Source organism: Cyanistes caeruleus, chromosome 33, assembly GCF_971803275.1.
Source record: "Cyanistes caeruleus chromosome 33, bCyaCae1.hap1.1, whole genome shotgun sequence".
Taxonomy (NCBI): Eukaryota; Metazoa; Chordata; class Aves; order Passeriformes; family Paridae; genus Cyanistes; species Cyanistes caeruleus.
In genome coordinates, this window is record NC_141734.1 from 1,552,116 (window position 1) to 1,579,553 (window position 27,438).

Genomic DNA, 27,438 nt, shown 5'->3' on the forward strand with positions numbered 1-27,438 from the left:
CGGCACCGCGCAGGCGCGGAGGAGGAGCGCGAAGATGGCGGCGGTACGGCGGCCGCGAGGGGCCCCGCCCCGTACGGCAAAGGCGCGGCAATATGGCGGCCACCGGGCTGCCGTACGGGCTCAGCCAATCAGCGCGCGGCATTTCCCTGAGGCGGCCCCGCAGGGCGCCGCCATCTTAGCTAAAGACACGTGACACCGACAGCCAATCGGTTCCTTGGAAAGGCGAATCTTTATTGGTTGTTGCGGTTAAAAAGGCGGGAATGAGCGAAGCCATGGTTTGCGTCACTTCCGGTTGGTCTGGGCGGTGCCGATCATGCACTCGTTCACCTGGGGGGGGGGAGGGGCGGGCTCTCAACACCCGGGACCCCCCAAAAACCCCCCCTGGGACCCCCCAAAACCCCCCCAGGACTCCCCAAATCATCCCGGGGAACCCCAAAATCCTCCTGGAGACCCCCAAACCACCGCAGGACCCCCCCAGATTCCCTCTGGGGACCCCAAATTCCCTCCCAGGACCCTCCAAACCGTCTGGGGACCCCCCAAATCCTCCTGAGGACCCCCAAATCCCCCCCAGGGCCCCCAAAATCCCCCCCAGGACCCCCCAAATCCCCCCAGGACCCCCCCAGACCCCCCGAAGCCGGACCTTGCTGGCGAAGCGCAGGGAGTTGAGCGATTCCCCAAAATTCTCCTCCAGGGGGGAAATGGTGACGAACATCAGCCTGGGGGGGCAGCGGGGTCACCCCAAAAACACCCAAAAAACACCCCAAAAACACCCCAAAAACACCCCACGAAAAACAACCCAAAACATGCAAAAATACCCCCAAAACACCCCAAAAACACCCCAAAAAAACCCACGAAAAACACCCCAAAAATACCCAAAAACACCCCAAAAATACCCAAAAATGCCCCAAAAAACACCCCAAAAACCCCAAAACATCCAAAAACACCCCAAAAACCCCACGAAAAACACCCCAAAACATGCCAAAACACCCCAAAAATACCCACAAACACCCCAAAAACACCCAAAACATCCAAAAACACCACAAAAAAACCACAAAAACCACCCCAAAAATACCGAAAAACACCCCAAAAACCCCAAAACATGCAAAACCACCCAAAAAAGCACGAAAAACACCCCAAAAACACCCAAAACCACCCCAAAAATAGCCAAAAACAACCCAAAACCCCCAAAACATCCAAAAACCCCAAAACATCTAAAACCACCCAAAAAAGCACGAAGAACACCCCAAAAACACCCAAAAAACACCCCAAAACACCCCAAAAATACCCCAAAACACAAAAAACACCACAAAAATAACCAAATACCCCCAAAACACCCCAAAAAACCCCACCAAGCACCCCAAGAATACCCAAAATTACCCAAATACCCACAAATACCCCCAAAAACACCCCAAAAATATCCAAATACCAAAAAAACACCCAAAACCCCCACAAAACCCCCCAAAACACCCCAAATACCCCCAAATTACCCAAATACTCCCAAAAAAACAGGAAAAGAACCACAAAAACACCCAAAAATACCCAAAAAAACCAGAAAAACACCCAAAAATGCAAAAAAACCACCCCAAAACAGGTAAAGAACCGCAAAAACACCCAAAAAAACCCCAAAACACCCAAAAATACCCCAAAATACCCCAAAAAACACCACGAAATTACTGAAATACCCCCAAAACACCCCAAAAAACAGGAAAAGAACCACAAAAATACCAAAAAATACTCAAAAAACATGAAAAAACACCCCAAAAATATCCACATGCCAAAAAAACACCCAAAACCCCCACATAACACCCCAAAAATACCCAAATATCCCCAAAACACCCCAAAAAACCCCACAAAACACCCAAAAAATACCCCAAATACCCCAAAACACCCCAAAACACCTCGCAAAACACCCCAAAACTACTCAAACACCCCCAAAACACCCCAAAAATACCCAAATACCCAAAAAACACCCCAAAACCCCCACAAAACACCCCAAAAATATCCAAATACCCCCCAAAAACAGGAAAAGAACCTCAAAAACACCCAAAAATACCCAAATACCCTTAAAAACCTGAAAAACACCCCCAAAATACCCCCAAAACTCCCCAAAAATATCCAAATACCCAAAAAAACCCCCCAAACCCTCCAAAACATTCCAAAAACCCCCAAAAAACAGGAAAAGCACCAAAAAAAAACCCCAAAAATACCCAAAAAAATCCCAAAACACCCAAAAATACCCCAAAATACCCCAATAAACACCACAAAATTACTCAAACACCCCAAATACCCAAAAAACAGGAAAAACACCCAAAACCACCCAAAAATCCCCTAAAACACCCCCAAAATACACCAAAAACACCCAAATACCCCCCAAAAACACCTCAAACACCCCCAAAACACCCCAAAAATACCCAAATACCCAAAAATACCCAAATTCCCCCCAAAAACACCCAAAACCCCCACAAAACACCCCAAAAATATCCAAATACCCCCCAAAACCAGGAAAAGAACCACAAAAACACCCCAAAATACCCCAAAAACACCCCAAACACCCCCAAAACACCCCAAAAATACCCAAATACCCAAAAAACACCCCAAAACCCCCGCAAAACACCCCAAAATTACTCAAATACCCCCAAAACACCCCAAAAATACCCCAAAAAACACGAAAAACACCCCAAAAACACCCCAAAACACCCAAAACCCCCACAAAACACCCCAATATTACTCAAATACCCAAAAAACACCCCAAAAATATCCAAATACTCCCCAAAAACAGGAAAAGAACCACAGAAACACCCAAAAATACCCAAAAACACCCAAAAATACCCAAAAACACCCCACAAAGCACCCCAAAAATATCCAAAAAACCCCAAAGAACAGGAAAAGAATCACAAAAACACCCCAAAATACCCCAAATTTTTGGAGGGAAATTCGGGAATTCCGGAAGTTTTTTGTGGGATTTTGGGAATTTGGGGGTTCCTGGGGCTGGGATTTGAGGGAAAATCGGGGATTTTGGGGCTGGGATTTTGGGAATTTGGGGGTCCTGGAGTTGGGATTTGAGGGAAAATCGGGAATTCAGGAAGTTTTTTGTGGGATTTTGGGAATTTGGGGGTTCCTGGGGCTGGGATTTGAGGGAAAATCGGGAATTCAGGAAGTTTTTTGATGGGATTTTGGGAATTTGGGGGTTCTGGGGATGGGATTTGAGGGAAATCTGGGATTTGGGGTTCGGATTTGAGGGAAATTCGGGAATTCAGGAAGTTTTTTGATGGGATTTTGGGAATTTGGGGGTTCCTGGGCAGGGATTTGAGGGAAAATTGGGAATTCAGGAGGATTTTGAGGGGAATTTGGGGGTCCTGGGGCTGGGATTTGAGGGAAATCTGGGATTTGGGGTTGGGATTTTGGGAATTTGGGGGTTCTGGGGTTGGGATTTGGAGGTCACTCGGGGATTTTGGGGCTGGGATTTTGGGATTTTGGGGATTTTGGGAATTTGGGGGTCCTGGGGCTGGGATTTTGAGGGAAAATTGGGAATTCAGGAGGATTTTGATGGAATTTTGGGGGTCCTGGGGCAGGGATTTGAAGGAAAATCGGGGATTTTGGGGCTGGGATTTTGGGAATTTGGGGGTCCTGGGGTTGGGATTTGAGGGAATTTGGGATTTGGGGTTGGGATTGGGGGAAATTTGGGAATTCAGGAGGATTTTGATGGGATTTTGGGAATTTGGGGGTTCTGGGGTTGGGATTTGGAGGAAAATCGGGAATTCAGGAGGATTTTGATGGGATTTTGGGAATTTGGGGGTCCTGGGGCAGGGATTTGGAGGTCAGTCGGGGATTTTGGGCTGGGATTTTGGGATTTTGGGTAATTTTGGGGGATTTTGGGGCTGCAGACGTACACCTTGGCGTGTCCCCCCAGGCAGTTCTGCAGCAGGAAGGTGAGTTTGCTGTTCCGGTACGGAATGTGCGGCTCCTGCGGAATCCCGGGAATTCCGGCTCCTCCCCGTCCCAAAATTCCCCCTCCCCCAGGTTTGCCCTCTCTCATCCCGCTTTTCCCAGCCTCATTCCCTCTTCCCCAATCCCAAATCCCATCAAAATCCCATCAAAATTCCTAAAATCCCATCAAAATCCCATCAAAATCCCATCAAAATCCCATAAAAATTCCTAAAATCCCATAAAAATCCCATCAAAATTCCTAAAATCCCATAAAAATTCCTAAAATCCCATAAAAATTCCCCAAATCCCATAAAAATCTCCCCAATCCCATAAAAATCCCATAAACAATCCTATAAAATCCCATAACCCCCCCCAATCCCATAAAATGCCCCCAATCCCATAAATTCCCCCCCAATCCCATAAAATCCCCCCAATCCCATAAAATCCCCCCAATCCCATAAAATCCCCCCAATCCCATAAAAATCCCATAAAATCCCATAAAAATCCCATAACCCCCCCCAATCCCATAACCAATCCCCCCAATCCCATAAAAATCCCATAAAATCCCATAAAAACCCCATAACCCCCCCCAATCCCATAAACCCCCCCAATCCCATAAAATCCCATAAAATCCCATAAAAATCCCATGAAATCCCATAACCCCCCCCAATCCCATAAAAATCCCATAAACCCCCCCAATCCCATCAAATCCCCCCCAATCCCATAAAAAACCCCCCCAATCCCATAAATTCCCCCAATCCCATCAAATCCCCCCCAAGCCGGGGCGTTTCCCCGCCAGCCCCGAGGGCGCCGGGCCCGATGGATCCTCCCATCCCCCATTCCCAGGGATCCCCCAAATCCCGGGAATGCCCTGGGGCCGCTGATCCCACTGATCACAGTGAGCCTGATCCCATTGATAATGATCCTATTGATCCCATTGATCCCATTGATCACATTGATCACATTGATCCTGATCCCATTGATAATGATCCTATTGATCCCATTGATCCCATTGATCACATTGATCACATTGATCCTGATCCCATTGATAATGATCCTATTGATCCCATTGATCCCATTGATCACATTGATCCTGAGCCTATTGATCCCATTGATCCCCATTGATCCTGATCCTATTGATAATGATCCTATTGATCCCATTGATCACATTGATCCCATTGATCCTGATCCCATTGATAATGATCCTATTGATCCTATTGATCACATTGATCACATTGATCCTGAGCCTATTGATCCCGATCCCATTGATCCTGATCCTATTGATAATGATCCCATTGATCCCATTGATCCTGAGCCTATTGATCACATTGATCCCATTGATCCTGATCCTATTGATAATGATCCCATTGATCCCATTGATCACATTGATCCCATTGATCCTGATCCTATTGATAATGATCCCATTGATCCCATTGATCACATTGATCACATTGATCCTGATCCCATTGATAATGATCCTATTGATCCCATTGATCACATTGATCACATTGAGCCCATTGATCCGGATCCCATTGATCCTGATCCTATTGATAATGATCCCATTGATCCCATTGATCCCATTGATCACGTTGATCCTGAGCCTATTGATCCCGATCCCATTGATCCTGATCCTATTGATAATGATCCCATTGATCCCATTGATCACATTGATCACATTGATCCTGATCCCATTGATAATGATCCTATTGATCCCATTGATCCCATTGATCACATTGATCCTGAGCCTATTGATCCCAATCCCATTGATATTGATCCTATTAATCACATTGATCCTGATCCCATTGATCCCCATTTATCCTGATCCTATTGATCCGGATCCCATTGATCACATTGATCCTGATCCCATTGGTCCCCATTGGTCCCCATTGATCCCCATTGATCCCCATTGATCCCATTGATCCCCATTGATCCCCATTGATCCCCATTGATCCCATTGATCCCCATTGATCCCCATTGATCCCATTGATCCCCATTGATCCCCATTGATCCCCATTGATCCCCATTGATCCCATTGATCCCATTGATCCCCATTGATCCCCATTGATCCCATTGATCCCCATTGATCCCATTGATCCCCATTGATCCCATTGTTCCCGTCATTCCCGGATTTATCCTGTACCTTGTTGCAGAGGGCGCTGATGACGAGCCCCAGGGCGCTGAGGCTGGAGTTGATGCCCCATTGATCCCCATTGATCCCCATTGATCCCCATTGATCCCATTGATCCCCATTGATCCCATTGATCCCCATTGATCCCATTGATCCCATTGATCCCCATTGATCCCATTGATCCCCATTGATCCCATTGATCCCATTGATCCTGATCCCATTGATCCCCATTGATCCCATTGATCCCCATTGATCCCCATTGATCCCCATTGATCCCATTGATCCCATTGATCCCCATTGATCCCCATTGATCCCCATTGATCCCCATTGATCCCCATTGATCCCATTGATCCCCATTGATCCCATTGATCCCCATTGATCCCATTGATCCCCATTGATCCCCATTGATCCCCATTGATCCCATTGATCCCCATTGATCCCATTGATCCCCATTGATCCCATTGATCCCATTGATCCCATTGATCCCCATTGATCCCATTGATCCGGTACCTTGTTGCAGAGGGCGCTGATGACGAGCCCCAGGGCGCTGAGGCTGGAGTTGATGCTCCATTGATCCCCATTGATCCCCATTGATCCCCATTGATCCCATTGATCCCCATTGATCCCATTGATCCCCATTGATCCCCATTGATCCCATTGATCCCACTGATCCCATTGATCCCCATTGATCCCATTGATCCCCATTGATCCCATTGATCCCCATTGATCCCCATTGATCCCATTGATCCCCATTGATCCCCATTGATCCCATTGATCCCCATTGATCCCCATTGATCCCATTGATTCCCATTGATCCCATTGATCCCCATTGATCCCATTGATCCCCATTGATCCCATTGATCCCCATTGATCCCCATTGATCCCATTGATCCCCATTGATCCCCATTGATCCCCATTGATCCCCATTGATCCCATTGATCCGATTGATCCCATTGATCCGGTACCTTGTTGCAGAGGGCGCTGATGACGAGCCCCAGGGCGCTGAGGCTGGAGTTGATGCCCCATTGATCCCCATTATCCCATTGATCCCATTGATCCCCATTGATCCCATTGATCCCCATTGATCCCCATTGATCCCATTGATCCCCATTGATCCCCATTGATCCCATTGATCCCCATTGATCCCCATTGATCCCATTGATCCCCATTGATCCCACTGATCCCCATTGATCCCATTGATCCCATTGATCCCCATTGATCCCATTGATCCCCATTGATCCCATTGATCCCATTGATCCCCATTGATCCCACTGATCCCCATTGATCCCATTGATCCCCATTGATCCCATTGATCCCATTGATCCCATTGATCCTGTACCTTGTTGCAGAGGGCGCTGATGACGAGCCCCAGGGCGCTGAGGCTGGAGTTGATGCCCCATTGATCCCCATTGATCCCCATTGATCCCATTGATCCCCATTGATCCCCATTGATCCGATTGATCCCGACATTCCCGGATTTATCCCGGATTGATCCTGTACCTTGTTGCAGAGGGCGCTGATGACGAGCCCCAGGGCGCTGAGGCTGGAGTTGATGCTCCATTGATCCCCATTGATCCCCATTGATCCCATTGATCCCCATTGATCCCCACTGATCCGATTGATCCCGTCATTCCCGGATTTATCCTGTACCTTGTTGCAGAGGGCGCTGATGACGAGCCCCAGGGCGCTGAGGCTGGAGTTGATGCTCTGCGTCTCCCGCAGCCGATTCCCGACCGATCCCGACTTCTCCAGGCGCTCCGAGCCCGCCAGGTCCACCAGAGTCAGCGAGGCTGAGACAACACCGGGAATGAGGGAAAACACCGGGAATGAGGGAAAACACCGGGAATGACACCGGGAATGAGGGAAAACACCGGGAATGAGGGAAAACACCGGGAATGGGAATGAGAAACACCGGGAATGAGGGAAAACACCGGGAATGGGAATGAGAAACACCGGGAATGAGGGAAAACACCGGGAATGGGAATGAGAAACACCGGGAATGACACCGGGAATGGGAATGAGAAACACCGGGAATGACACCGGGAATGGGAATGAGAAACACTGGGAATGAGGGAAAACACCGGGAATGACACCGGGAATGGGAATGAAAAACACCGGGAATGACACCGGGAATGAGGGAAAACACCGGGAATGAAGGGGAAAACACCGGGAATGACACTGGGAATGGGAATGAAAAACACCGGGAATGACACCGGGAATGGGAATGAGAAACACCGGGAATGACACCGGGAATGAGGGAAAACACCGGGAATGGGAAAGAGAAACACCGGGAATGAGGGAAAACACCGGGAATGGGAATAAGAAACACCAGGAATGACACCGGGAATGGGCATAAGAAACACCGGGAATGACACCGGGAATGACACCGGGAATGACACCAGGAACAGCCCAGCCCGCCAGGTCCAGCAGCGTCAGCGAGGCTGAGACAACACCGGGAATGGGAATGAGAAACACCAGGAATGACACCGGGAATGGGAATGAAAAACACCGGGAATGAGGGAAAACACCGGGAATGAGGGAAAACACCGGGAATGAAGGGGAAAAACACCAGGAATGAAGGGGAACAACACCGGGAATGAGGGAAAAACACCGGGAATGACACCGTGAACAGCCCAGCCCACCAGGTCCACCAGAGTCAGCGAGGCTGAGACAACACCGGGAATGAGGGAAAACACCGGGAATGGGAATGAGAAACACCGGGAATGAGACCGGGAATGAGGGAAAAACACCGGGAATGACACCGGGAATGACACCAGGAATGAAGGAAAACACCAGGAATGACACCGGGAATGAAGGGGAAAAACACCGGGAATGACACCGGGAACAGCCGAGCCCACCAGGTCCACCAGCGTCAGCGAGGCTGAGACAACACCGGGAATGAGGGAAAACACCGGGAATGAGGGAAAACACCGGGAATGAAGGGGAAAACACCGGGAATGAGGGGAAAAACACCGGGAATGAGGGAAAACACCGGGAATGAAGGGGAAAACACCAGGAATGAGGGGAAAAACACCGGGAATGAAGGGGAAAACACCGGGAATGAGGGGAAAACACCGGGAATGAAGGGGAAACACCGGGAATGAGGGAAAACACCGGGAATGAGGGGAAAAACACCGGGAATGAAGGGGAAAACACCGGGAATGAGGGGAAAACACCAGGAATGAAGGGGAAAACACCGGGAATGAAGGGAAAACACCGGGAATGAAGGGGAAAAACACCGGGAATGAAGGGAAAACACCGGGAATGAAGGGGAAACACCAGGAATGAGGGGAAAACACCGGGAATGAGGGAAAACACCGGAAATGAGGGAAAACACCGGGAATGAGGGAAAACACCGGGAATGAAGGGAAAACACCGGGAATGAAGGGAAAACACCGGGAATGAAGGGAAAACACCGGGAATGAGGAAAAACACCGGGAATGAGGGAAAACACCGGGAATGAGGGAAAAACACCGGGAATGAGGGAAAACACCGGGAATGACACCGGGAATGGGAATGAGAAACACCGGGAATGAGGAAAAACACCGGGAATGAGGGAAAACACCGGGAATGGGAATGAGAAACACCGGGAATGGGAATGAGAAACACCGGGAATGGGAATGAGAAACACCGGGAATGGGAATGAGAAACACCGGGAATGACACCGGGAATGGGAATGAGAAACACCGGGAATGACACCGGGAATGGGAATGAGAAACACCGGGAATGAGGGAAAACACCGGGAATAACACCAGGAATGACACCGGGAATGACACCGGGAACAGCCCAGCCCGCCAGGTCCACCAGCGTCAGCGAGGCTGAGACAACACCGGGAATGAGGGAAAAACACCGGGAATGGGAATGAGAAACACCGGGAATGAGACCGGGAATGAGGGAAAACACCGGGAATGAGGGAAAACAACACCGGGAATGAGGGAAAACACCGGGAATGAGGGAAAACACCGGGAATGACACCGGGAATGAGGGAAAACAACACCAGGAATGGGAATGAGAAACACCGGGAATGACACCGGGAATGGGAATGAGAAACACCGGGAATGACACCGGGAATGGGAATGAGAAACACCGGGAATGGGAATGAGAAACACCGGGAATGACACCGGGAATGACACCGGGAATGACACCGGGAATGACACTGGGAACAGCCCAGCCCGCCAGGTCCACCAGAGTCAGCGAGGCTGAGACAACACCGGGAATGAGGGAAAACACCGGGAATGAGGGAAAACACCGGGAATGAGGGAAAACACCGGGAATGACACCGGGAATGAGGGAAAACCACCGGGAGTGACACCGGGAATGACACCGGGAACAGCCCAGCCCGCCAGATCCACCACAGTCAGCAAGGCTGAGACAACACCGGGAATGAGGGAAAACACCGGGAATGAGGGAAAACACCGGGAATGAGGGAAAACACCGGGAATGGGAATGAGAAACATCGGGAATGACACTGGGAATGGGAATGAGAAACACCGGGAATGGGAATGAGAAACACCGGGAATGACACCGGGAATGGGAATGAGAAACACCGGGAATGGGAATGAGAAACACCGGGAATGGGAATGAGAAACACCGGGAATGACACCGGGAATGGGAATGAGAAACACCGGGAATGGGAATGAGAAACACCGGGAATGGGAATGAGAAACACCGGGAATGAGGGAAAACACCGGGAATGAGGGAAAACACCGGGAATGGGAATGAGAAACACCGGGAATGAGACCGGGAATGGGAATGAGAAACACCGGGAATGACACCGGGAATGGGAATGAGAAACACCGGGAATGAGGGAAAAACACCGGGAATGAGGGAAAACACCGGGAATGAAGGGGAAACACCGGGAATGAAGGGGAAACACCGGGAATGAGGGGAAACACCGGGAATGAAGGGGAAACTCCGGGAATGTGGGAAAACACCGGGAATGAAGGGGAAAACACCGGGAATGAGGGAAAACACCGGGAATGAGGGGAAAACACCGGGAATGAAGGGGAAACACCGGGAATGAGGGGAAAACACCGGGAATGAGGGAAAAACACCGGGAAAAACAAACACCGGGAATGGGAAACGGGGAAAAATGGGGAAAAAACAGGGAAAAATTCCTGGGAATTTGGGAATTCGGGAATGCCCTTGGGGAATTCGGGAATGCACTGGGAATTCGGGGAGGGAATTTGGGGAGGGAATTTGGGAATTTGGGGATGGAATTTGGGAATTTGGGGTGGGAATTTGGGAATTTGGGGATTTGAGGAGGGGATTTGGAATTTTGGGAGGGAATTTGGGAATTTGGGGAGGGAATTTGAGAATTTGGGGCTGGATTTTGGGAATTTGGGAATGCAGTAGGAATTTGGGAATTTGGGGAGGGAATTTGGGAATTTGGGGAGGGAATTTGGGAATTTGGGGATGGAATTTGGGAATTTGGGGATTTGAGGAGGGAATTCGGGGATTTGGGGATTTGAGGAGGGAATTTGGGGCAGAAATTTGGGAATTTGGGGAGGGAATTGGGGAATTTGAGAATTTGGGGCGGGAATTTGGGAATGCAGTGGGAATTGGGGAATTTGGGGAGGGAATTGGGGAATTTGGGGCGGAAATTTGGGAATTTGGGGAGGGAATTTGGGAATTTGGGGATTTGAGGAGGGAATTTGGAATTTTGGGAGGGAATTTGGGAATGCAGTGGGAATTGGGGAATTTGGGGAGGGAATTGGGGAATTTGGGAATTTGGGAATTCAGGAATTTGGGGATTTGGGGAGGGAATTTGGGGATTTGGGAATTGGGAATTTGGGGGAATTGGAAATTTGGGGATTGGGGGATTGGGAATTTGGGAATTTGGGGATTTGGGGAATTGGGAATTTGGGAATTGGGAATTTGGGGAATTGGGGATTGGGGAATTTGGGAATTGGGAATTTGGGAATTGAGGAATTTGGGAATTTGGGGGAATTTGGGAATTGGGGAATTGGGATTTGGGGAATTTGGGAATTGGGAATTTGGGGGAATTTGGGGGAATTTGGGGGAATTTGGGAATTTGGGGGAATTTGGGAATTGGGGAATTGGGATTTGGGGAATTTGGGAATTGGGAATTTGGGGGAATTTGGGGGAATTTGGGAATTTGGGGGAATTTGGGAATTTGGGGGAATTTGGGAATTGGGGAAGTTGAGAATTGGGGAATTTGGGGGAATTTGGGGGGACTGGGGCCCGGCTCACAGGCGCAGCGCAGGTCGCGGCCGGCGTGCTCGCCCTGGATGCGCAGCTGGAAGACGGAGTGGGAGCGCGAGGAGCGCTCGTTGAGCCCCGTGCGCGCCACCGAGCGCTGCGAGCTCGCCCGCAGCAGCAGCTCCAGCACCTGCACGGGAAAACAACAGCCGGAGAACAGCCGGAGTGAAAAACAACACCCGGGGAACAGCCGGAGAGAAAAACAACAGCCGGAGAACAAAACAACAGCCGGAGAACAAAACAACACCCGGAGTGAAAAACAACAGCCAGAGAACAGCCGGAGAACACCCGGAGAACAAAACAACAGCCGGAGAACAGCCGGAGTGAAAAACAACAGCCGGAGAACAGCCGGAGTGAAAAACAACAGCCAGGGAACAGCCGGAGTGAAAAACAACAGCTGGAGAACAAAACAACAGCCGGAGAACAAAACAACAGCTGGAGAACAGCCGGAGTGAAAAACAACAGCTGGAGAACAAAACAACAGCCGGAGAACAGCCGGAGTGAAAAACAACAGCCGGGGAACAAAACAACAGCCGGAGAACACCCGGAGAACAAAACAACAGCCGGAGAACACCCGGAGAACAAAACAACAGCCGGAGAACAGCCGGAGTGAAAAACAACAGCTGGAGAACAGCCGGAGAACAAAACAACAGCCGGAGAAAAAAACAACACCCGGAGAACAAAACAACACCCGGAGAACACCCGGAGTGAAAAACAACACCTGGAGAACAAAACAACAGCCGGAGAAAAAAACAACAGCCGGAGAACAGCCGGAGTGAAAAACAACAGCCGGAGAACAGCCGGAGTGAAAAATAACACCCGGAGAACAGCCGGAGAACAAAACAACACCCGGAGAACAAAACAACACCCGGAGAACAGCCGGAGAACAAAACAACACCCGGAGAACAAAACAACAGCCGGAGAACGGCCGGAGAACAAAACAACAGCCGGAGAACAGCCGGAGAACAAAACAACACCTGGAGAACAAAACAACAGCCGGAGAACAGCCGGAGAGAAAAACAACACCCGGAGAACAGCCGGAGAACAAAACAACACCCGGAGAACAAAACAACACCCAGAGAACAGCCGGAGAACAAAACAACAGCCGGAGAACAAAACAACAGCCGGAGAACACCCAGAGTGAAAAACAACACCCGGAGAACAGCCGGAGAACAAAACAACACCCGGAGAACAGCCGGAGTAAAAAACAACAGCTGGAGAAAAAAACAACAGCTGGAGAAAAAAACAACAGCCGGAGAACAGCTGGAGAACAGCCGGAGAACAAAACAACAGCCGGAGAACAAAACAACAGCCGGAGAACGAAACAACAGCCGGAGAACGAAACAACAGCCGGAGAACAAAACAACAGCCGGAGAACAAAACAACAGCCGGAGAACAAAACAACAGCCGGAGAACGGCCAGAGAACAAAACAACACCCGGAGAACAAAACAACACCCAGAGAACAGCCGGAGAACAAAACAACAGCCGGAGAACAAAACAACACCCGGAGTGAAAAACAACACCTGGAGAACAAAACAACACCCAGAGAACAGCCGGAGAACAAAACAACAGCCGGAGAACAGCCGGAGAACACCCGGCGAACACCCGGAGAACAGCCGGAGTAAAAAACAACACCCGGGAAAAAAAAACCCGGGGGAGAAAGGGAGGAAAAACGGAGTTAAAATGGGAACGAAACCCCGAAGGGAAAGCGAATAAAGCAAGAAACGCTCCCAGAAATGGGGAAGTGCCGGGGGAATGTGGAGGAAATCGACCCCCAAATCCACCCAGAATTCCCAAAATTCCGGATCCTGATCTGATCCTTGCACTCCATGGATACCCAGGTGAGGTTGGGCACCTGCAGCTTCACAATCCTCCCTCACAATCCTCAAATTTCCCCTAAAACCCCCGAATTTCCCCTAAAAACCCCAAATTGCCCCCTAAAACCCCAAATTTCCCCCTAAAACCCCCAAATTTACCTCTAAAATTCCAAATTTCCCCCTAAAATCCCCAAATTTCCCCCTAAACCCCCAAATTTTTCCCTAAAATCCCAGAATTTCCACATAAAACTCCAAATTTCCCCCTAAAATCCCCATATTTCCCCCTAAAATCCCCAAATTTTCCCCTAAAACCCCAAATTTGCACATAAAATCACAAATTTCCCCCTAAAACCCCAAATTTCCCCTAAAACACCCAAATTTTCCCCTAAAATCCCCAAATTTCCCACTAAAACCCCAAATTTTTCCCTAAAAGCCCCAAATTTACCCCTAAAATCTCCAAATTTCCCCTAAAACCCCCAAATTTTCCCCTAAAACCCCAAATTTCCACATAAAATCACAAATTTCCCCCTAAAACCCCCAAATTTCCCCCTAAAACCCCCAAGTTTACCTCTAAAATTCCAAATTTCCCCCTAAAATCCCCAAATTTCCCCCTAAACCCCCAAATTTTTCCCTAAAATCCCAGAATTTCCACATAAAACTCCAAATTTCCCCCTAAAATCCCCATATTTCCCCCTAAAATCCCCAAATTTTCCCCTAAAACCCCAAATTTCCACATAAAATCACAAATTTCCCCCTAAAACCCCAAATTTCCCCTAAAACACCCAAATTTTCCCCTAAAATCCCCAAATTTCCCACTAAAACCCCAAATTTTTCCCTAAAAGCCCCAAATTTACCCCTAAAATCTCCAAATTTCCCCTAAAACCCCCAAATTTTCCCCTAAAACCCCAAATTTCCACATAAAATCACAAATTTCCCCCTAAAACCCCCAAATTTCCCCCTAAAAACCCCAAATTTCTCCCTAAAATCCCTGAATTTCCCCCTAAAACCCCCAAATTTTCCCCTAAAATCCCCAAAATTCCACATAAAAACCCCAATTTTACCCCTAAAACCCCAAATTTCCCCTAAAATCCCCAAATATACCCCTAAAACTTCCAAATTTCCCCCTAAAATCCCTGAATTTCCCCCTAAAATCCCAAAATTCCACATAAAACCCCCACATTTCCCCCTAAAAACCCCAAATCCTCCCTGAATTTCCCGGCTCCCCCCCGCTCCTCGCTCTCCACGGGCACCCAGGTGAGGTTTGGCACCTGCAGCTCCAAACTCCCCCCTCACAAACCCCAAATTTCCCCCTAAAATCCCCAAATTTCCACATAAAATCCCCAGATTTCCCTCTAAAATCCCCAAATTTCCCCCTAAAACCCCCAAATTTCCCCCTAAAACCCCCAAATTTCCACATGAAACTCCAAATTTCCCGGCTCCCCACCTGTTCCTCGCTCTCCATGGGCACCCAGGTGAGGTTGGGCACCTGCAGCTCCAAACTCCCCCCTCAGAACCCCCAAATTTCCCCCTAAAACCCCAAATTTCCCCCTAAAACCCCAAATTTCCCTCCAAAATCCCCAGAATTCCCCCTAAAATCCCCAAATTTCCCCCTAAAACCCCCAAATCCCCTCAAATTCCTGGCTCCCCACCTGAACCCCCCTCAGAACCCCACCTGAACTCCCCCCTCAGAACCCCCGATTTTCCACATAAAACCCCTCAGAACCCCCAATTTTCCCCCTAAAATCCCTGATTTCCTCCCTAAAACCCCCAAATTTCCCCCTAAAACCCCCAAATTTCCCCCTAAAACCCCCAAATTTCCCGGCTCCCCACCTGCTCCTCGCTCTCCACGGGCACCCAGGTGAGGTTTGGCACCTGCAGCTCCAAACTCCCCCCTCAGAACCCCCAAATTTCCCCCTAAAACCCCAAATTTCCCCCTAAAACCCCAAATTTCCCTCCAAAATCCCCAGAATTCCCCCTAAAATCCCCAAATTTCCCCCTAAAACCCCCAAATCCCCTCGAACTCCCGGCTCCCTACCTGAACCCCCCTCAGAACCCAACCTGAACTCCCCCCTCAGAACCCCCGATTTTCCACATAAAACCCCTCAGAACCCCCAATTTTCCCCCTAAAATCCCTGATTTCCTCCCTAAAACCCCCAAATTTCCACATAAAACTCCAAATTTCCCGGCTCCCCACCTGCTCCTCGCTCTCCACGGGCACCCAGGTGAGGTTGGGCACCTGCAGCTCCAAACTCCCCCCTCACAAACCCCAAATTTCCACATGAAACTCCTCTGAAATCCCAAAATTTCTACATAAAATCCCAAAATTCCCCCTAAAATCCCAACATTTCCACATAAAATCCCCAAATTTCCCCTCAGAACCTCCAAATTTCCACATAAAACTCCCACATTTCCTGGTTCCCCACCTGCTCCTCGCTCTCCATGGGCACCCAGGTGAGGTTGGGCACCTGCAGCTCCAAACTTTCCCCTCAGAACCCCCAAGTTTCCACATAAAACCCCTCTAAAATCCCCAAATTTCCACCTAAAACCCCCCTAAATCCCCCAATTTCCCCTTAAAATCCCAAAATTCCCCCTAAAATCCCAAAATTTCCCCTCAGAACCCCAAAATTTCCCCCTAAAATCCCCAAATTTCCCCCAGTTCCCGGCTCCCCACCTGCTCCTCGCTCTCCACGGGCACCCAGGTGAGGTTGGGCACCTGCAGCTCCAAACTCTTCCCTCAGAGCCCCCAAATTTCCACATAAAACCCCTCAGAAATCCCCAAATTTCCACATAAAACCCCTCTAAAATCCCCAATTTCCCCTTAAAACCCCAAAATTCCACATAAAATCCCAAAATTTCCCCTCAGAACCCCAAATTTTCTCCCTAAAACCCCCAAATTTCCCCCCAGTTCCCGGCTCCCCACCTGCTCCTCGCTCTCCACGGGCACCCAGGTGAGGTTGGGCACCTGCAGCTCCAAACTCCCCCCTCACAAACCCCAAATTTCCCCCTAAAAGTCCCAAATTTCCCCCTAAAACCCCCAAATTTCCCCCTAAAACCCTCCAATTTCCCGGCTCCCCACCTGCTCCTCGCTCTCCACGGGCACCCAGGTGAGGTTGGGCACCTGCAGCTCCAAACTCCCCCCTCACAAACCCCAAATTTCCCCCTAAAATCCCCAAATTTCCCTCTAAAATCCCCAAATTTCCCCCTAAAACCCCCAAATTTCCCAGCTCCCCACCTGCTCCTCGCTCTCCACGGGCACCCAGGTGAGGTTTGGCACGTGCAGCTCCTCGCTGCCGGGCGCCAGCCGCCGGATCTCCAGCTCGGATCCCCTCTCGCCTTTGGCCAGCAGCAGATCCCGCAGCGCCTCGTTGTAGATCTCCAGGAAGCTGGCGGAGAAACGGTACTAACCGCACCTAAAATCCCGCCGCTGGGCCCGGGGGAGGAGCCGCGCCGCCGGGGGAGGCGGGCTCGGGGCGGCCATTTACCTGCCAGCCCTTCCCCGCCAGGTCGCGGGCTCCCAGGAACAGGTGCCTCACGGCCCGCGGGATCATCCCCCGCGACTCCGGCCCTCCCGGCGGCTCCGGGCCCTCCATGGTGAAGGTTTTGCCGCTGCCCGTCTGCCCGTAGGCGAAGATGCACACCGGGTATCCGTCCAGCGCCGACTGCAGGGGGAGAAGCGGCGCCCTCAGCAGCGTTCCCGGGATTCCCGGCCTTGTTCCCGGGATTCCCGGCGCCTCAGAGCTTCCCGGCGCCTCAGAGCTTCCCGGGATTCCCGGCCTCGTTCCCGGGATTCCCGGCCTCGTTCCCGGGATTCCCGGCCTCGTTCCCGGGATTCCCGGTGCCTCAGAGCTTCCCGGGATTCCCGGTGCCTCAGAGCTTCCCGGGATTCCCGGCGCCTCAGAGCTTCCCGGGATTCCCGGCGCCTCAGAGCTTCCCGGGATTCCCGGTGCCTCAGAGCTTCCCGGGATTCCCGGTGCCTCAGAGCTTCCCAGGATTCCTGGCGCCTCAGAGCTTCCCGGCGCCTCAGAGCTTCCCGGGATTCCCGGTGCCTCAGAGCTTCCCGGGATTCCCGGTGCCTCAGAGCTTCCCGGGATTCCCGGCGCCTCAGAGCTTCCCGGGATTCGCAGCAGGTACAGGGGAGGCCGGGAGGGGCCCCGGGTTTGTGAACGGGGTGTTAGGGAGGGGGAGGGTTGGGAATTCTGAGGGGATTTGGGAGTTCTGAGGGGGGATTTGGGAATTTGTGAGGGGGAAGTTGGGAATTCGTGAGGGGGAGGTGGGAATTCTGAGGTGATTTGGGAATTCTGAGGGGATTTGGGTGGAATTTGGGAGTTCTGAGGGGGGATTTGGGAATTTGTGAGGGAGGAGGTGGAAATTCTGAAGGGGGAGGTGGGGATTCTGAGGGGATTTGGGAATTCTGAGGGGGTTTGAGGGGGATCTGGGAATTCTGAGGGGATTTGAGAATTCTGAGGGGATTTGGGAGCTCTGAGGAGGGATTTGGGAATTTGTGAGGGGATTTGGGGATTCTGAGGAGATTTGGGAAGGGGGATCCGGGAATTTTGAGGGGATTTGGGGTGAATAGTTTGGGAATTCTGAGGGGATCTGGAAGAAATTTGGGAATTCTGAGGGGATTTGCAGTGAATCCGGAAATCCTGAGGGGATTTGGGAATTCTGAGGGGATTTGGGTCGGAATTTGGGAATTCTGAGGGAATTTGGGTCGGAATTTGGGAATTCTGAGGGGATTTGGGTCGGAATTTGGGAATTCTGAGGGGATTTGGGAGGAATTTGGGAATTCTGATGGGATTTGGGTCAGAATTTGGGAATTCTGAGGGGATTTGGGAATTCTGAGGGGATTTGGGTCGGAATTTGGGAATTCTGAGGGGATTTGGGGCAGAATTTGGGAATTCTGAGGGGATTTGGGTCAGAATTTGGGAATTCTGAGGGGATTTGGGGCGGAATTTGGGAATTCTGAGGGAATTTGGGAGGAATTTGGGAATTCTGAGGGGATTTGGGAATTCCGAGGGGATTTGGGTCAGAATTTGGGAATTCCGAGGGGATTTGGGGCAGAATTTGGGAATACTGAGGGGATTTGGGGCAGAATTTGGGAATTCTGAGGGGATTTGGGTCAGAATTTGGGAATTCCGAGGGGATTTGGGTCGGAATTTGGGAATTCCGAGGGGATTTGGGAGGAATTTGGGAATTCTGAGGGGATTTGGGTCAGAATTTGGGAATTCTGAGGGGATTTGGGGCAGAATTTGGGAATTCTGAGGGAATTTGGGAGGAATTTGGGAATTCTGAGGGGATTTGGGAATTCCGAGGGGATTTGGGGCAGAATTTGGGAATTCTGAGGGAATTTGGGAGGAATTTGGGAATTCCGATGGGATTTGGGAGGAATTTGGGAATTCTGAGGGGATTTGGGTCAGAATTTGGGAATTCTGAGGAGAACTGGGGCGGAATTTGGGAATTCCGAGGGGATTTGGGTCAGAATTTGGGAATTCTGATGGGATTTGGGTGGAATTTGGGAATTCTGAGGGGATTTGGGGGGAATTTGGGAATTCTGAGGGGATTTGGGTCAGAATTTGGGAATTCTGAGGGGATTTGGGTCAGAATTTGGGAATTCTGAGGGGATTTGGGTCGGAATTTGGGAATTCTGAGGGGATTTGGGAATTCTGAGGGGATTTGGGTCAGAATTTGGGAATTCTGAGGGGATTTGGGTCAGAATTTGGGAATTCTGAGGGGATTTGGGTCAGAATTTGGGAATTCTGAGGGGATTTGGGGCAGAATTTGGGAATTCTGAGGGGATTTGGGAGGAATTTGGGAATTCTATGGGGATTTGGGTCAGAATTTGGGAATTCCGAGGGGATTTGGGGCAGAATTTGGGAATTCTGAGGGGATTTGGGTCAGAATTTGGGAATTCCGAGGGGATTTGGGTCGGAATTTGGGAATTCTGAGGGAATTTGGGAATTCTGAGGGGATTTGGGTCAGAATTTGGGAATTCTGAGGGGATTTGGGTCAGAATTTGGGAATTCCGATGGGATTTGGGAGGAATTTGGGAATTCCGAGGGGATTTGGGGCGGAATTTGGGAATTCTGAGGGAATTTGGGAATTCTGAGGGGATTTGGGTCACAATTTGGGAATTCTACAGGAAAACCCGGGTGTCACTCGAGGGCTCTCGCTGGGTTCGGGGTTTCTGGGAGCCGAGTTTTCCGGAACGTTCCCCGCCGGGACGCCGCGGGCGGCCCCGGGGCCGGGATTTGGGTGGAATTCCGGGGGTTTTGGGGCTGCTGGGGGATTTTGGGGCGCTGACCTGGACGAGGAGCTGGATTTCCTGGAATATTTCCTGCTGGGACGCCGCGGGCGGGAAGACGCGGTCGAAGGAGAAGTCGTAGCGCAGCTCGGCGCGCCGCTCCCGGCCCACCTGGGACTGGGGCAAATCCCGGGATTTGGGGAAAAAAACCGGGAATTGGGGCAGGGAAACGGCGTGGGGGAGGGGAAAATGGGATTTTGGGGGGGAAATGGGATTTGGGAGGGGAAAAAAGGGATTTGGGAGGAGAAAAAAGGGATTTTGAGGGAAAAAAAGGGGAAAAAACCGGGATTTGGGGGGAAAAAAGGGGATTTGGGAGGGGAAAAATGGGATTTGGGAGGGAAAAAATGGGATTTGGGAGGGGAAAAATGGGAAAAATGGGATTTGGGGGGAAAAAAAGGGATTTTTGGGGGAAAAAAGGGAAAAAATGGGATTTTGGGGGAAAAAAATGGGATTTGGGAGGGAAAAAAGGGGAATAAAAAGGGATTTGGGAGGGAAAAAAGGGGATTTGGGGGGAAAAAAGGGATTTGGGAAGGAAAAATGGGATTTTGAGGGAAAAATGGGATTTGGGATGGGAAAAATGGGAAAAATTGGATTTGGGAGGGAAAAAAAGGGATTTGGGAGGGGAAAATGGGATTTGGGAGGGGAAAAATGGGAAAAATGGGATTTGGGGGGAAGAAAATGGGATTTGGGAGGGGAAAATGGGATTTGGGAGGGAAAAATGGGAAAAATGGGATTTGGGAGGGGGAAAATGGGATTTGGGAAGGAAAAAAGGGAAAAAAACGGGATTTTTGGGGAAAAAATGGGAAAAAAGGGATTTTTGGGGGAAAAAAATGGGATTTGGGTAGAAAAATGGGATTTGAGAGGAAAAAAAGGGATTTGGGATGGGAAAAATGGGATTTTGGGGGAAAAATGGGAAAAAAAGGGATTTGGGAGGGGAAAATGGGATTTTGTGGGAAAAATGGGATTTGGGAGGGAAATAAAGGGGAAAAAAAGAGATTTGGGGGAAAAAATGGGATTTGAGAGGGAAAAAAAGGGATTTGGGAGGGAAAAATGGGATTTGGGAGGGAAAAAATGGGTAAAAAAAGGGATTTGGGAAGGAAAAAAGGGGAAAAAACGAGATTTGGGGGGAAAAAAAGGGAAAAAATGGGATTTGGGAGGGAAATAAAGGGGAAAAAATGGGATTTTTTGGGGAAAAAAGGGATTTGGGGAGAAAAAAAGAGGTTTGGGAAGGAAAAATGGGATTTGGGGAAAAAAAGGGGAAAAAACCGGGATTTTTTTGGGGAAAAAATGGGGAAAAAAAGGGATTTTGGGGGGAAAAAAAAGGGATGGGGGAAAAAAGAAAACTGGATTTTTGGGGAAAAAAGGGGGGGGAAAAAAAGGGATTTGGGGGGAAAAATGGGGAAAAAAACGGGATTTGGGAGGGAAAAAATGGGATTTTGGGGGAAAAAAAGGGGAAAATAACCGGGATTTTTGGGGAAAAAATGGGATTTTGGGGGAAAAAATGGAAAAAAAATGGATTTGGGAGGGGAAAAAAGGGAAAAAAGGGATTTTGGGGGAAAAAGGGATTTTGGGGAAAAAATGGGATTTGGGGGGGAAATAAAGGGATTTGGGGGGAAAAAATGGGGAAAAAACCGGGATTTTTGGGAAAAAAATGGGATTTGGGGGGAAAAATGGGATTTGGGGCAAGAAAAAGGGATTTGGGGGGAAAAAAAGGGAAAAAAAACGGGATTTTGGGGAAAAAATGGGATTTTGGGGGGAAAAAATGGGATTTTGGGGGGAAAAAAGGGAAAAAATGGGATTTTTGGGGAAAAAATGGGAAAAAAAAGGGATTTGGGAGGGAAAAAAATTGGATTTGGGGGGAAAAAATGGGATTTGGGGGAAAAAAGGGAAAAAAACGGGATTTTGGGGGGAAAAAATGGGATTTTGGGGAAGAAAAAGGGATCTGGGAGGGAAAAAAGGGGAAAAAAACCGGATTTTTGGGGCAAAAAAGGGATTTGGGAGGGAAAAAATGGGATTTTGAGGGGAAAAAAGGGGAATAAAAAGGGATTTTGGGGGAAAAAAAGGGATTTGGGGGGAAAATGGGATTTGGGAGGGGAAAAAGGGGAAAAAAGGGATTTGGGAGGGGAAAAAGGGATTTGGGAAGGAAAAAAAGGGGAAAAAAACGGGATTTTTGGGGAAAAAATGGGAAAAAAAGGGATTTGGAAGGGAAAAAAATTGCATTTGGGGAAAAAATGGGATTTGGGGAAAAAAGGGAAAAAAAACGGGATTTTGGGGGGAAAAAATGGGAAAAAAATGGGATTTTTGGGGAAAAAATGGGATTTTGGGAGGGGAAAAATGGGATTTTTGGGGAAAAAACGAAATTTGGGGGGAAAAAATGGGATTTGGGAGGGAAAAAAAGGGGAAAAAATGGGATTTTGGGGGAAAAAATGGGATTTGGGAAGGAAAAAAAGGGTGAAAAAACGGGATTTTTGGGGAAAAAATGGGAAAAAAAAGGATTTTTGGGGAAAAAAACGAGATTTTGGGGGGAAAAAAATGGGATTTTGGGGGGAAAAAATGGGAAAAAAGGGATTTGGGAGGGAAAGAAATTGGATTTGGGGGAAAAAAATTGGGATTTTGGGGGAAAAAATGGGATTTTGGGGGAAAAAATGCCCTTTTTTTTTTGGGAAAAAGCTGATTTTTAGGAGGTGAAAAAGCCCATTTTGGGGGAAAACAGCGATTTTCCAGCCAAAAAAAAAAAAAAATTCAATTTTTTGGGGAAGAAAAGGTGATTTTTGGGAGAAAACACCGATTTTAGAATGAAAATTTTGGGTGAAAAGAAACATTTTGGTTTTTTGGGAGGTTTTTTTTGGGGGAAAAAGGGGATTTTGGGTGAAAAGGAGTTTTTTTTGAGAAAAAAAAAACATTTTGGGATAAAAAACCCCAATTTTTGGGGGGGGAAAATTGATTTTCCAGTAAAAAACCAAATTTTGGAGGGAAAAAAAGATCATTTTGAGGGGAAAAAAAGTCGTTTTTGGGGGTAAAGTGGGAGTTTTGGGGTAAAAAATCGTATTTTGGAGAGAAAAAATTGAATATTTGAGGTGGAAATGAAAATATTGCCGGAAAATCGGAATTTTCAGGAATAAAGGAGATTTGTGAGAGGAAAAAAAGGGATTTTTGAAGGAAAAAAAGATTATTTTTGAGGGGAAAACAATAATTTGGACAGTTTTTGGGGGGAAATAAACACTTTTGAGGAGAAAAAAGGAGTTTTTGGGCAAGAAAAGGTTTTTGAGGAGAAAAAAGGGAATTTTTTAAGGGAGAAAAGGACATTTTGGGAAGGAAATCAGGAGATTTTCGGGGAAAAATAATCAGGAAATTCAAGATTTTTGAGGGGAAAAGGGGAATTTTGAGGGGAATAAAGGAGATTTTGGAGAAAATGAAGATTTTTTTGGAGGATTGGGGATTTTTGGGAAATAAATGAGGTTTAAGGGGGAAAAAAGAACATTTTTTTTAATGAAAAAAGAGATTTTTTGGGAGGAAAATGAGATTTTTGAGGGAAAAAAATGGTTTTTTAAAGTCTAAAAAGAATATTTTGGGGAGAAAGAAAAAAGGATTTTATTCAGAGAGAAAAAAAGGTCATTTTAGAGGGGAAAAGAGGGTTTTTTTATGGAAAAAATGATATTTTTGAGGTGAAAAAGGACATTTCTGAGGGAAATATCTGACATTTCCAAGTAGAAAAAATGACATTTTGGGAAAATTTGGGATATTTGAGGGAAAAAAGGAAATTTTTGAGGGTGGAAAAGAGAATTTTATTGGAAAATTGGGGATTTTTGAGGAAAAAATGACATTTTTGAGGAGAAAATTATTTTTTTTATGGAAAAAATGACATTTTTGAGGTAAAAATGGACATTTTTGAAGGAAATATCTGACATTTCCATGAAGAAAACACAACTTTTTGGGAAAATTGGGGATTTTTGAGGGAAAAAATTCCATTTTTAGGGTGGAAAAGAGAATTTCTTTGGAAAATTGGGGATTTTTGAGGAAAAAAAGTCCATTTCTGAGGGGAAAATATTTGTTTTTATGGAAAAAATGATATTTTTGAGGTAAAAATGGACATTTTGGAGGGAAATATCTGACATTTCCATGTAGAAAACACAACATTTTGGGAAAAACGGGAATTTTTGAGGGAAAAGGAAATTTTTGAGGGTGGAAAAGAGAATTTCTTTGGAAAATTGGGGATTTTTGAGGGAAAATGACATTTTTGAGGGGAAAATAATTTTTTTTATGGAAAAAATGACATTTTTGAGGTAAAAGTGGACATTTTGGAGGGAAATATCTGACATTTCCAAGTAGAAAAAATGATATTTTGGGAAAAATAGGATTTTTTGAGGGAAAAAGGAAATTTTTGAGGGTGGAAAAGAGAATTTTTTTTCAAAATTAGGAATTTTTGTGGGAAAAAATCCCCATTTTTGAGGGGAAAATAGGTTTTTTTATGGAAAAAATGATATTTTTGAGGTAAAAATGGACATTTTGGAGGGAAATATCTGACATTTCCAAGATGAAAACACAACTTTTTGGGAAAATTGAGGATTTTTGAGGGAAAAACGACATTTATGAGGGGAAAGGAGGTTTTTTTATGGAAAAAATGACAGTTTTGAGGTGAAAATGGACATTTTTGAGGGAAATATCTGACATTTCCAAGTAGAAAACACAACTTTTTGGGAAAATTGGGGATTTTTAAGAGAAAAAAGGCCATTTTTGAGGGTGGAAAAGAGAATTTCTTTGGAAAATTGGGGATTTTTGAGGGAAAAATGACATTTTTGAGGGAAAAAAAACCTTTTTTGGGAAATCAGGGATTTTTGAGAGAAAAAAAAAATCATTTTTGAGGGGTGAAAAAAGGAATTTTTGAGAAATCACACATTTTTGAGCAACAAAAACCATTTTTGGAGGGGAAAAAATCGATTTTTAAAAAGGAAAAAAAAACTTTTTGGGGAAAAGAAGAATTTTTGAGGGAATTCAGGCGATTTTTGAGGTGAAAAAATGAGTTTTTGGGAAACGAAGGAATTTTGAGAGGAAAAAAACGATTTTGAGGAAGGAAAAAAAGGGAATTTTTGGGAAAAGGGGGATTTTTAAGGCACAAAAAGTTGGTTTGGAGGGAAGGAGAGGAGATTTTTGAGGAGAAAAACGAGGATTTTGGGCACTCACGTCGTCAGGGCGGGTGAGGACGAGGCTGCGAGGATCCTGAGGGGGGAAGTGAAGGTGGGGCAGCCCCCGCTGGCGCTCGCGCTCCTCCGGCAGCAGCGGCCGCACGCGGCAGAAAACACGGATGTTACCCTGAAACAACACCCAAAAACGGGGATTCACACCCGGAACACGCCCGTGTTACCATGGAAACACCAAAAACGGGGATTCACACCCGGAACACGCCGGTGTTACCCTGGAACAACACCCAAAAACGGGGATTCACACCCGGAACACGCCCGTGTTACCATGGAAACACCCAAAAACGGGGATTCACACCCGGAACACGCCCGTGTTACCCTGAAACAACACCCAAAAACGGGGATTCACACCCGGAACACGCCCGTGTTACCATGGAAACACCAAAAACGGGGATTCACACCCGGAACACGCCCGTGTTTCCATGGAAACACCAAAAACGGGGATTCACACCCGGAACACGCCCGTGTTTCCATGGAAACACCAAAAATGGGGATTCACACCCGGAACACGCCCGTGTTACCATGGAAACACCAAAAACGGGGATTCACACCCGGAACACGCCCGTGTTACCCTGAAACAACACCCAAAAATGGGGATTCACACCCGGAACACACCGGTGTTACCCTGGAAACACCAAAAATGGGGATTCACACCCGGAACACGCCCAGGTTTCCATGGAAACACCAAAAATGGGGATTCACACCCGGAACACGCCCGTGTTTCCATGGAAACACCAAAAATGGGGATTCACACCCGGAACACGCCCAGGTTTCCATGGAAACACCAAAAATGGGGATTCACACCCGGAACACGCCAGTGTTACCATGGAAACACCAAAAACGGGGATTCACACCCGGAACACGCCCGTGTTTCCATGGAAACACCAAAAATGGGGATTCACACCCGGAACACGCCCGTGTTTCCCTGAAACAACACCCAAAAACGGGGATTCACACCCGGAACACGCCCGTGTTTCCATGGAAACACCAAAAATGGGGATTCACACCCGGAACACGCCGGTGTTTCCCTGGAAACACCAAAAATGGGGATTCACACCCGGAACACGCCGGTGTTTCCATGGAAACACCAAAAATGGGGATTCACACCCGGAACACGCCCGTGTTTCCATGGAAACACCAAAAATGGGGATTCACACCCGGAACACGCCGGTGTTACCCTGAAACAACACCCAAAAACGGGGATTCACACCCGGAACAGGCCCGTGTTTCCATGGAAACACCAAAAATGGGGATTCACACCCGGAACACGCCGGTGTTACCATGGAAACACCCAAAAACGGGGATTCACACCCGGAACACGCCGGTGTTACCATGGAAACACCAAAAACGGGGATTCACACCCGGAACACGCCCATGTTACCATGGAAACACCCAAAAATGGGGATTCACACCCGGAACACGCCCATGTTTCCATGGAAACACCCAAAAATGGGGATTCACACCCGGAACACGCCGGTGTTTCCATGGAAACACCAAAAACGGGGATTCACACCCGGAACACGCCCGTGTTTCCATGGAAACACCAAAAACGGGGATTCACACCCGGAACACGCCGGTGTTACCATGGAAACACCAAAAATGGGGATTCACACCCGGAACAGGCCGGTGTTACCATGGAAACACCAAAAACGGGGATTCACACCCGGAACACGCCCGTGTTACCGTGAAACAACACCCAAAAACGGGGATTCACACCCGGAACACACCCGTGTTACCCTGAAACAACACCCAAAAACGGGGATTCACACCCGGAACACGCCCGTGTTACCCTGGAACAACACCCAAAAACGGGGATTCACACCCGGAACACGCCCGTGTTACCA

At 48.1% G+C, this 27,438-nt stretch overlaps 1 protein-coding gene across 2 annotated transcripts in view; it reads right to left on the bottom strand.

Annotated features, from left to right (window-relative positions):
* Positions 1–160: 160 nt before the first annotated feature.
* The window catches only part of KIFC1 (kinesin family member C1), a 44,350-nt gene continuing 17,072 nt past the window's right edge, over positions 161–27,438 (bottom strand). Inside the window, exons 7-15 of one of the 2 annotated variants that reach the window (XM_086870728.1) lie at positions 25,578–25,706; positions 20,397–20,513; positions 17,578–17,754; positions 17,328–17,478; positions 12,269–12,407; positions 7,706–7,845; positions 3,891–3,964; positions 641–716; positions 161–327 (exon numbers count right to left, since the gene is read on the bottom strand). In XM_086870728.1, the coding sequence (XP_086726854.1) occupies positions 176–327; positions 641–716; positions 3,891–3,964; positions 7,706–7,845; positions 12,269–12,407; positions 17,328–17,478; positions 17,578–17,754; positions 20,397–20,513; positions 25,578–25,706 (1,155 nt within the window). In that variant the 3' untranslated portion in view covers positions 161–175. Of the gene's footprint in view, positions 328–640; positions 717–3,890; positions 3,965–7,705; positions 7,846–12,268; positions 12,408–17,327; positions 17,496–17,577; positions 17,755–20,396; positions 20,514–25,577; positions 25,707–27,438 lie in introns of both variants that reach the window. The other variant, XM_086870729.1, reaches the window with a different exon arrangement.